We start from the raw sequence: 11,355 nt of genomic DNA, 5'->3' as shown, positions 1-11,355 counted from the left end.
AGAGGCAGTGCATCCGCCAAGTCGATTCCTACAATCAGAAAGAGCTGGTGAGGGACAAAATCACGGATCCTCTCTTTCCTGCTTATCTGGCACGATCCACCCAGCCGACGCCTTCCTACTTTCTGCCCTTCGGGCCGCCTCCTGCCGAAGAGGAGCGAAAGAGGAGAGTTTTCGGAGTCCGGGCGGGCGGGGCGCTTGGTCGCCCGCTAGGGAGGCAAGCGCGGGCGGGGACGTGCCCTGGGCTTGAGGGTCTCTCCGGGCCGCCAGCGCCCGCGGCCCAGCAGTTTCCGGGACGCCGCTGTGAAGACCCGGCACGCCTCGCCTCGCCGCCGCCTTCCCTGAGACGCGGGCCGCGCTCAGTTGCGGGCCAGGGCTTCCTCGAGGCCAGGGCTCAGCCTCCCGGCGGGTGCGTGCCTGCGCAGAGTCCGCTCTGGAACACGCTGGGCACGACGTGATAAATACGAGATAGCCTCTGAGCATGGGCAGAGTGTCCCTTCCCCATTGAGGGGCCGCAGGCTACCGCGCCTTCCCGTTCCCCCGCCTGCACGCGGGGCTCTTCCAAGCCAAAGCAACGGGGCTTAGAGGTCGGCTTGTGAGCCCCGGCACTTCTTGATCCCCTCGGACAGCATCAAAGGCATTTCCGGGAGCAGCCATCCCCCACTCGCCCATGCGCCATCGCACTTCGGCTCTCTTCGGCATCGCTCGGGAAGTCTCGGCGCGACCGGCGGAGAGCGAGGAGGAAGCGCAAACTGTCCCCCTTCGCCTGCGTTCGGGCGTTTCCGTCTGTACTCGGCAGCATCCATTTTTTTCGGCCATTCCCGTGTTTGCTCGGCTGTTTCCGGTTCCGCTCGGGGGATTCCGGCTCCGCTCGGCCTCCGGAGAAGCAGCAGCCGCAGAAGCCTTTGCGGGATGGAAGGTACGCGCGAACGCCCCCTCCCCTCTCGGCGGCGGGCAGGGAAAGGGGGCGGGAAGCTGGGAAGCCACGCCCCTCGCGGCTCTGGGGGCTCCTAGAGCGGAGCTCTGGTTTGCGTCACACGCACTGGGGGAAGGTCAGAGGTCACGGCCAGGGGTAGGGTGATTGGTCCTGGCTACTGGTTCATGGGCAATGGGGAGGTTAAAGCCAAAGGCTTAGAGTTGGGGTCAGTGGTTATATGGTTAGCAATGTAAGTTCAGGGATCAGAGATGCAGGTCCTGGATTCAAATCTAGGTTCAGTTTTCATTCCTCATCCCTATTCCCCGCCTGCCCAAGAACCTCAGAGGGTGCAGGATGTGGCCGCTACCCCTGGCCCAGACCGCCCGAGAGACCCTGGCCCCGAAGAGACAATCCGAAGCCTGCAGGCCCAGCTGGCAGCTGCGTTGGCTGAAGTGGAGACCGTCCGAGCTGTGGCTGCCGTGAGCGAAGGCACCAAACACGAGGCTGTGGAGGGCATCCGGCGCCGGTGCCAGGAGGAGGTGGCTTCATTGCAGGCTATCTTGAAAGGTGAGGGGACCCAAGTGTTAGGGGTGGAGAGGGAACATCTTACCCAGAAACTTTAAACTTCTCCTTCCTAGAAAAGGGGGTGTGTGTGGCAGGACCCAGGATTCTGAGCTTGCCTTGTGTATGTGGTGAGGGACCATAGCTCAGCAGTGGCGCACCTGCTTTGCATGCAGAAGGTCACCGGATTGATCTCTGGCATCTCCAGGCAGGCCTAGGAAAGAATCCTGCCTGAAACTCAGGAGAGCCGCTGCCAGTCAGTGTCGACAATACTGGGCAAGATGGACCAGTGGTCTCACTTGATCTAAGGCAGTTTCCTGTGTGGCTGCTCTCATGTCCACTGTGCCCACAGACACCATCTCCAGCTATGAGGCCCGCCTCTCGGCTTTGGAGCGGGACAGCCGGGAAAACACTTGGAGCCGCTTGCTGCCTAGGGCCAACCCCCTGGACTCATTGGAGAAGCAGATGGAGAAGGTAAGCAGTGGACAGCCAGGATCCTTTGGGCTAACTGGGAAGGTGCTGAACCTGCGTTGGGACGAAGGCTGTTGCATTCCCCACAGGCGCAAGAGGACACTCGGCGGCTCCGGGCCATCGTGCTGCCGATGGAGCAGGAGATTGCGGAACTGAAGGCCAAGCTGGCGCGTGCCGAGGGGCTGGTTCAGGAGCTTCAGGGTGAGCAGGTGAGATGTGGGTGGTGGAAAGGGGAAACATGGAACTGAGGGAGAGGAAGGAACCTGAAGGGGTGGGCAGCTTCAAGCAGCTCAGAGTAGGGTGAGAATGCAGTTTTGGAAGGAGCTGGTGAACTAAGGAGAAGGGCGGGATCTCCTGCAGAATGTGCTTGAGGGGAATGGTTGTCCTGGAATAAATCAGCACAGAAGCTTTGTACAGCTATGTGACTCTAGAAAACCTAGAGCCACAAGTCTCCCCCTGGATGTTTTGGGTGTTTCGCTAGACCGAGAGATGGTTAGCATGCCAACTAGCAAGTGAGACAGAAATTGAGTGATTGGGCCAGTGAGTGACATCTGAGTGATGGCAGGGCAAGCTAGAATTTACTGGGTGGCTACGAGTCTGGGAAAATTGCCTTAGAAGAGTTATTACTGGAAACCAGTTGTGAGCTGCCAATTAGATGTTTACTGTTTCACTTCAGGCCCAGAATTACAGGGCTGAGGGAACAGTGGGCCCCTCCGCAAGCTCCCAGTAACATTAGCCTGCCCAACCCAGACACCAGGGTTGGTCTCTGAAGTGTTCATTTTTGGCAGCTGGCTCTGTGAGGGCCTCCTTATTCATTACTTTTTCTTTCTCTTCAGCGTTCCTTATGTAGCTCAGCTGAATCCCTACTTGCCGATCCTGAGGCTGCACCCCCCGATGCGCCTGGAGATGACCATGTTACTCTGGGGGAAGGAGGAGTGGCTGAGAAATTTGCCCGTAGCCTTGACAGCGTCTCCATTGCCTCTTTTTCTTCCCTGGCACCAAGCCCTGGGCCTCCCATCCGACGCAGACGTCCCCCTAGTCCCGAGACTGCATCAATTGCCTCCTCCACTGGAACCCTGGTGCCTGAGACCATCTATCTACCACCAGCTGGGTACCAGCTGGTGCCCGAGTCGGAGTGGATGCAGTTGCATGGACAGGTGCGTGTGCTCAGGACAAGGTGTGTCAGATGGTGTGGCGAGATGGGGAAAGGTGCCCAGCCTTTGGGATAAGGTGTTCTCTGTTGTGGCAACCCGAGCTGCCAAACACCCTCCTGAGGCTAGCCTGCCTAGCAATGTTGCTGCTGGCTTTCTGCCGTGTAGTAAGGACTGGGCTGTTCGATAAAGCATTTGGTTGTGGCCTTGTTTAGCTGAGAGCGATTCTGTATTCATTATCACCGGCGGCTTTGAAGGGTCTGCTCTGCTGTGTTTTTTCTTTCTTTTGCATTCTGTGTTAATCGTGTTTTTTTGTTTTAAAGTGGATTTTTTAGTTGCCTTGGTGGGTCTTTTGAAGATGGAAAGGCAGAACGTGCCATACATCTTTCACCCGCTTTATCATTCTACTGGCAACATTCCTCGCACTCTTAGAGGGATCCTCTGTTGTTAGCATGGAGAGGGGTGCTAGAAGGATATTGGAGACTAGAGGATGTAACCCCGAGGCTTTCCTGCCCTCTCTGTGTCCCTGGCTCCCTCCTTCCAGATGCGGCACCAGTGTGAGGCTCTGGAAGAAGCAGCGCGGGAAAAGGCCAGCCTGGAGGAGGCACTGAGACGTAGCAATGATGAATGCACCAAGCAGGTATGTTTGTGGCATGCTGCCCTCAGGGCCTGAAGCTTAACCCACGTCTGTGAGCCCACACTTGTTAATGTTATGTGGGATTTCTAACCTGCTCTTCCTCCCAGGAGCCCAGGATGGTGTGCAAGATTGCCTCCCCCTCCATTTTATACTCACAACAACTCTGTGAGGTAGATTAGGCTAAGGGAGGGGAGGAGAACCTCTTTCAGCTCGAGGGCCGGATTCATTTTTGGAAGCTCTCGGGGGCTACACTCCAGGGGGGGCAGGGCCCAGAGGTAAAAGAGGTGGGACCAAAAATGCAAAGCAGTGCTGGCATATTTTAGCTCAAAGCTCTTACTGGCAGTAACGAAGCCTTCAGAGAGGCATTTCAGTCTTTTAGAATGGGGAAAATACTGCACAAAAGCCAGGAAAACCACCAAATGATGGTTGGTTGGGGGAAGCCCAGAGGGTTGGATTGGGACTCCAGGCCTGAGGTTCTCCACCCCTGGGCTAAGAGATAGTGATTGACTCAAGACTACCCAATGAGCTTCACTGCTGAGCCAGGATTTGAACTTGGGTCTCCCAGCCTTAGTCCAGCACCTTACCCCAGGCTTTCCCAACATGGTGCCATCCAGATGCGGTGGACTACATCTCCCATAACACTCCAACCAGGCTCCTGCCTTAAGTACTGCACCATGCTGGCACTCATGCGAACGACTAGCTTTACCATCCGTGAATCATCCATCCCCTCTCTTTCCTTTCTGATCAGGTTCAGGTTCTTTTGACTCAGGTCCAGACCTCGGAGCGCCTTCTCCAGGGACTCCAAGCCACAGTGAGCGAAACCCAGCGCCAGACTCAGGAGCAGATGGTGAGCGAGTGCGTGTGGTTCATGGGTGACGGTGTTGGCGGTGAGCAGGGAAAGCAGGAGCAAGGCATGGACAAGGCCCAGCCCAGTTACGAAGCTGTGGCAAATTTGGGGCATGCAGGACTATCGCTTGGGAAGGAGAAGGCCCAGGCTGCTGGCTGAGAGCCGGTTTCAGTGTTCCAGCCTCTCTGTTAAGGCTGCAGAAGAACACCTCCATGGGGCGATGCTTGGGTGGTGCGCCTGTTACGTGGGAACCCTCTTGCGCTTCAGGTGGGCCCAGATGCATCCGGCTTCTTTGTGCCAGCATTGCAGCACCTCACCAGGGTATCGCAGTGATTTCCACTACATTAGTTGGCATGCGAAGGCTCTTGAGAAAGTTGAGTATGTTTTGCACAAGACGGCATTTGTCTATTAACTATGCTGAGACAAAAATTGTAGTATTTGGGAAGAAAAGGAAAACACCTATGTGAAGTTGGACAATGAATCCGTTGAACAAATGAGCAACTTAGGTATTTGGGCCTTAATTTCAACACCCGACTTTCGTGGAGATGACGTCTAGATGTAATTAAGCTGAAATCATCCCAGTCTACTCAATCTCTCCTTCAGTTCTCTTGATCACAAGGGGGAAGTTTGGTTGCCCCTGCAGTTGAGGTATTTCAGAAGAAGGTAGTTTCACAACTGACGTATGGGGCTGAGGTATGGGGATACATGAATGCCACTATTTTTGAGGTGGTTCAGAACTCTTTTATGAGATCTCTCTTAACTGTCCCCTGGAGTACACCTGGGGCCCTTCTAAGGGCAGAAGTAGGATTGATTTCAGTTAAAACATCTATTTATGCTGCTCTCGCTTTGTATTGGCTCAAGTTGACCTATATGAGCGATTCCCACCTTCCAAAAAAATGCTTTCAAGAGCAACTTCAGATCCCATCCCAAAAGTCTTGGGTAAACCTGACCAAACCTGTGTTGCAAGCTTATGGAATTGATACTGAGTCCTTTCCTTCTTTCCCTTCTGATAGGGTAAAGCAGAGGCTTAAAGAAAAAAAATATATTTATTCTGAGTGGATGGATTTGGTTACAATCTCACAAATGCCTTATTCTTGCTGGTATAAGACATCATTTGGTCTGGAGAGTTACTTTACAACTCTGACTATGCCTCACTTACGGAAATCATTTACAGCATTGCGTCTACAGTGCATGCCTTCTGCCATCTTGGAGGGAAGATTTGACAATACCCCAGTCCATCAGAGACTCTGTATCTGTGGGTCTGGGGAGGTTGAGGATGTCTCTCATTACTTACTAAGATGCCCTCTCTATGGCCATCCTAGGCATAAATTTCTTGCCATTATTTCCCAGAGCCTCCTAAATAGAACACCTTTAGAACAGATACGTGTCCTTCTTTCTGGCACTGATGCTTTCACCTCTGCCCAGGTAGCAAAATTTGCCATGGCAGCAAGGAAAGTACATGCCAAAGCCCAAACAGCCCACTAGGGATGATTCTGTTGGATGTATGAATTTATGTATATACACATATGTGACTGTACTGTTTTTTTTTCTTTCTTTCTCTCTCCCTCTCTCTTTTTAATGTACATCGTGGTGGCCTATGGCTTTAAGCAATAAAGTATCGTATTGTATCACCAGGGACTGGTGGCCTTGGGTGTGTGGGGAGAACTACATGCTGTGCGGCTTTAGTGATGGCAAGTTCCAAGTTTGCATGTTGTTGGCTGGATATGTAGCATCTTCATCCCAGTGATGTGGAGACCTTGCAGTACATTTGCATAGACGCATAGGATGAAGGGCTTATGCATTATTTACTTATTACATGTATATCCTACCTCATTCAGGATTGACTGTCAAAGAAGACTACATTTACAATTCATTAAATATATATATATATATATATATAATTAGGGATGGGTAGGATGGGGGGGACTCTCTTCTGTCTCTGGCAGGTGGCAATATGGTCTAGGTGCTGGGCTCTCCCCTCCATAGGAAGAAGGCAGAAGGTGCTGCAAATAGACTCAGGGGCTGACTGATGGTCGAGGGAGTGTGACACTTGGGTTGGTATAAAACCAGGTGGTGAAGGTGCCATCCCAGCGAGTTCTGGGATTGGAGAGTCTATTGAATAATTGGAGAATGTTGCTGGTGTGAGGAGAGGGACATGGTGTACAATATTGCCGAGGTTGATAGATGGTGGTGGGGCAGGGAGGTCAGCTGGGTGTGAGGCTGGTTGCCAAAAGTTTGTTGAATTTTTGACAACCCCCATTACTGGGCTGATTGTTAATGGTGCTTTTGTATAGTTAGGTGTGAATATCTATGCAGACGTTTTGGGTTGACATTTTCTTGAAACATGTTAATGAATTGATAACTGAGACATTATTGAAACATAGTAATGTTTGAAATGTGCTGTTGTTGATATTCCAAAACCCATATTAGGGTAATTCCTTTATTAGGCCAACCAAAAGATCTCAAAAAGTGTGCTAGCTTTCAAGATCTCCAGATCTCTTAGTCAGGCAAGATGTTATAGAAAGCAGGTAGGGGAGGGGGGAAAATCTGACTAGATGGCAAAGTCAGTGTTGCATGTTCAGAGTCCCAAGATGGAGTGCAGGGAGGAGGGGTCTGCAGACATTCCAGCTGGGCTCTGCAGGTCATGTGATGGTTACTGGTTGGACCTGCAGCTGTCCTTATGGCTGCTGGGAGCAAGAAAGGGGAAAAGGTGGGACCTTCCATATTTTTAAATATATAAAATCCAGTTATTCCAGCTGTTGATATTGAAATGCTTACTGATTTTATTTTTATGTATTGTTGTTGTTCTTTGTGTACCTTGTATATTGCGAGCCACCTTGAGCACAGCTTACTCTGTGGAAAGGTGGCATCCATATCAAAGCCTAGTCTAATCTAAAGATGCGAACTGGCAGAAGCGGCCTTTCCACTGATATTGTGCAGGTTCTTCTGGTTCCTGGCAGTTGGTGACTCAGCCCAGATTCCAGGCTTTCCCTTCCCTTCTAAACAGTCCGCCAGCCTTCCCCAACCTGATGCCTCCCAGATGTGTTGGACTACAGCTTGGCTGGGGATGGCAGGTGTTGTAGTCCAACACACCTGTGTGGCACCAGGTTGGTAGGGGAGGATGCCCAAGGCACACTGCTATGGAAAAGTGCCTTTCAGAGGCCTTCCTGTGGGGGGTTGTAACTTTTCAATGCTGCATTAGGAATCAAAGATCCTAGGGTAAAGTCTTAACTTTCTCATATCCCCCTCCGCCCCACCTTTGCTCACCCTCTAGGCTGACCTGGCTGCGTCCCACAAGCGCCTGAGCTATGAAGTGCAGCGTCTCAATGCTGAGAACGAAGGGCTGCGTGGTGGGGCTTGTTCCCAGGCTCCCTGCCCGACAGATGAGGAGACCAGGCGCCTGCCTAGCACCATCCCGGTAATTCTGCTTGGCCTCCTCCTTGTGTTGGCATGAGGATGCAGGATGCTGACATGGGATGGGGGAAAACCACAGCGCCATCTACAAGGGCTCTTTTCCCATCTTCCTGCCTCCCTAGGAGCTGCAGGCCTTGGTGCACCAGCTGAGACAAGAATCTGCTGCACAGCTCCGGGCTGCGGAGCACCAGGCTGAGCGTCTGCGGATTGAGATCGTGTCCCTGCGGGAGCAGCTGGATGAGGAGGCAGCATCTCAGTCGGGGCTGCAGGGGGCGCTAGAGAGGGAGCAAGAGGAAAGAGGTGGGCAGGGGAAACCAGCCTCCAGTGCAAGGATGTGGGAATGGATTCCTGGAAGTGGCATGTGCTGGGTTTCCAACCGATCCAGTAGTCTCCACATGTAGAAGCTTGAAGCCTAAGAATTTGAAATACCTTTCTAGTGTACGTGACTAACTTTCTCTCAATCTTTCACTCCCCCCCCCCCCCGCTGCTTTTGGCTGGAAGAGCTTTTGCAGGGTAAGTTGTTTTCAGGTGTTGTTCCTGTGTATATTTCCATGGTGAGAGGCTCAGTGCTGCCCTCCTCATGGACTGAGCCTCTTCTTCTCACTCCCCAGCCTCCCTAAATAGTATCCGGAGCGAGATGGAGAGACTGCAGCAAGGGCAGGAAGAGATGAATAGAAGCCAGGTGTGTTTGAATGTCTCTTTTTCAAATATCTACCAAAAAATACTTCACTTCCCAAAACCAGGCACTGTGCCTTACAGTCCCTCCCCTCCCCGGTAGCCGTTCTAGTCAAGACCAGATCTGTTCCACATGTGACCCACCAAACTTTCTAATTGTTGTTCAATAAACCTTCATGTTTGGGACTAGAAGAACAGAGGGTGATCAGGTATCTGGCAAGCCACAATATGTGGCTAATAGGCTGTGTAACCCTGGTTCAGACCAAACTTTCAGCTTCCCTCCCTAGGCAGCTTGGGTGGTATTTTCTCAGTCCAAGAACAAACAGATCCATAGCAAAATGGAGGGCCCCATGCTTCCATGCTGTGCTGTAAGGTGTGCATGTGTGTGTTGGGGGGGATGACCTCAGAGCAGCCAAATGCCTCTACGCTGTTCCCCAGAGCCATCAGACGCCCCCACAAATAAGGAGGGGAAATGCAGATACTCATGTTGCAGTAATTGGCAGGCCAGCACCCCAACTCCTGCCCCAATATTCTTCCCCAACGTGGTGGTCTCCAGATGGGTTGGACTGAAATTCCCGTCATCCCCAGCCAGCATGGAAGGCACCAGGTTGGCAATAGCTGCAATATGCCCTATCAGAGAAATCTCAGACATTTTGGAAATGTGCTTACAACTAGAGGGAAAACCATTTCCTAACTTGAATTTGCTGGCAAAAATTCAAATTAGAATATCAGTTTGATGCAATAACTTTCCGAATGACAGTTTCAGGTTTAAAAACAACAGGGTGTGCATTTATTGAATTTGACAAGTAATAATTCACAGTATTGCCTTAAATTGATTCATTAGTGATAAAATTTAGTTTTTTTAAAAAAAAACAGTTCTTCAGAATTGAATGTAAAAACTTTAAAGACTGGAAAGTCTGGATTCGGATCTTTTAAAACATGTTTTACGTTTCTAACTTGCACCCCCTGTGCCTTACGAACTGACTGTACCACTTCAGGGAAAGCCTTTCTTGCAGTTTGAGAGTCGTGATGGAACTCCCTGTGGAACTCCAGAGTGAGTCCCAAGAGCTGGAGGAGTTCAGACTTTTAGGAGTGAGGAGGAGGGATCATGGCTGAATTAGGAGAGGCAAGGTCATACGTAGGTCAAGGAAGAGGAGGGAAGGGTCCTCCACAAGTACAGATCAGATCTCTTCAGACCAGCGGAAGGCATTCTTTTGGCAACTTGGTGCACTGCTTGCTTTCTGCACAAGAGAACTAGAGTCTGCCACTTTTCTATGGTGAGCAGCAGTTGCCTCCAGGTGACCACAGCACTTGCTCCCTTCATGACTTCCAGCCTTGTCCAGGAAGAACACTGTGAAGGCTTTATCACATTTCCCTCTTTCTCTCAACCTTTTAAAGAAAGAAAATTTCTATGCCGCAATGACCAGCTGTTGCCAGGTTTATGTGTGTTTTCTACCATTGATGCTGGGTATGCAGAATTTAGTATCCTCAAAATTTTAGCTTTGTTTTTTTAAAAAAAGCTTTCTAGTCCTTAAGCAGGAAAACATGAGCTTGAAAGGAACTGGGCAATGACTGGTGAAATCACGTCGTCCAAGGTGGACAATGACCAAGCAATGATCCAGTATAGTTGTTTGTTTTTCCTTGCAGCGCCTCAATTCAAAGGCGAAGTCTTGTATGTCATACTGTGTTGGGAGATGTGCATCTCAGGAATTCTAGGAATAAACATGATTTAGAATGCGGGCAAATGCTCACATTTGTCACAGTGGGCAAGAGCGCTACAGAGGTGCAATGCTGGTAACTCATTGCAGTAGCAATGAGAAGTATGGGGGGCTTTGGGGTGGATTGCACCTCTTGCTCTGGTTGTGCCTGAGGGTGGTATGTGCTGCTCTTTCCAGGGGCGTGAGGAGGTATTTCTGTCAGTGTCATGGCAAGAGTGGGGAGATACCTATGGGCTCATTTTCCTTCCTTCCTTCTACTACAGGCGCATCCAGACGCTCCCACACTGGGAGAAGCCAGCAGTCTTCCGGATAGGTCTGAACCTTAGACTTGAGGATGGGGAGGTCAGGCCTGCCTTTCCTCCCCTCCCCGGCACCATGGGAACCTCAGGAAACTATGACCTGCCACGCACCAAAGGGTTCATCTCTGTCCTCCAGAGCCTTTCCAGGCCCCCTCTCCACATGTGTTAGGAGAACAAGAACTCTGGAGGTAGGATGGCTGGAATCTCCCATTCCTTTCCCCCCGCCCCCATCCTGACTGACAATGGAACCTCCAGAGCACAATAAAGGAGATTTTTGTATCTTTCCCTGTCTGTCTCTCTCCCTTCCTTAGGTGTCTGAATGATTTGAGAGGTGAGGTGGTAGCAGTTGCTTCATCTCTGTAGGCACAAACCCTCCAAGGATTCACAAGTTAATTTTCTGCTTAGCTTCTTGGCAAATAGAGATGCATTCTAAATGTGGGATAGAGTGACCAGGGCTGGCCCAAGACATTTCGCTGCCAGAGGCAAAAGACAAGAAGCTCCCCCCCCCCCCCGCCCGAATTTCATGGACAGAAAATCACTGAGACCCACCAGTCACAAAATGGCAGGTGCAGGCAGAACTAGAACATGGAACAGTGATCACTGAAAGCAACATTAAGGCCGACTAAGAAAAACCTGGGTATATTTTATTTATTTTATTACATTTATATC

General features: G+C 51.0%; 1 protein-coding gene across 5 annotated transcripts; it reads left to right on the top strand.

Moving 5' to 3' along the window:
* The first annotated feature begins 835 nt into the window (after positions 1-835).
* Positions 836-10,970, top strand: RABEP2 (rabaptin, RAB GTPase binding effector protein 2). Of its 5 annotated transcripts, XM_084805370.1 has the most exons (12): positions 836-916; positions 1,250-1,480; positions 1,827-1,948; positions 2,035-2,154; positions 2,782-3,102; positions 3,641-3,736; positions 4,482-4,580; positions 7,855-7,998; positions 8,117-8,294; positions 8,496-8,507; positions 8,606-8,676; positions 10,651-10,970. In XM_084805370.1, the coding sequence occupies exons 1-12, from the start codon at positions 910-912 to the stop codon at positions 10,711-10,713; spliced, it is 1,464 nt and encodes a 487-aa protein (XP_084661496.1). In that variant the 5' UTR covers positions 836-909; the 3' UTR covers positions 10,714-10,970. The 5 variants fall into 5 exon arrangements, 4 of the variants coding, with proteins under 4 accessions (XP_084661496.1, XP_084661497.1, XP_084661494.1 ...); XM_084805371.1 differs by lacking the exon at positions 8,496-8,507; XM_084805368.1 differs by lacking the exon at positions 836-916 and having other exon boundaries at positions 1,033-1,480.
* Positions 10,971-11,355: the final 385 nt, after the last annotated feature.

This window comes from Heloderma suspectum, chromosome 6 (assembly GCF_057233095.1).
Source record: "Heloderma suspectum isolate Gila_16-S chromosome 6, 16-S_ref, whole genome shotgun sequence".
NCBI lineage: Eukaryota > Metazoa > Chordata > Lepidosauria > Squamata > Helodermatidae > Heloderma > Heloderma suspectum.
The sequence above is the reverse complement of the archived record's forward strand: the minus strand, read 5'-3'. Positions and strand labels throughout refer to the sequence as shown.

What these genes read in the sequence shown, in the direction of transcription:
- RABEP2 (XM_084805368.1), top strand. Translation starts at nt 1,183, where the DNA reads ATGCAGGTCCTGGATTCAAATCTAGGTTCAGTTTTCATTCCTCATCCC. An exon ending in ATTGCAGGCTATCTTGAAAG is followed by an intron (nt 1,481 to 1,826) that starts GTGAGGGGACCC and finishes CTGTGCCCACAG; the next exon opens with ACACCATCTCCAGCTATGAG. An exon ending in AAGAGATGAATAGAAGCCAG is followed by an intron (nt 8,677 to 10,650) that starts GTGTGTTTGAAT and finishes CTTCTACTACAG; the next exon opens with GCGCATCCAGACGCTCCCAC.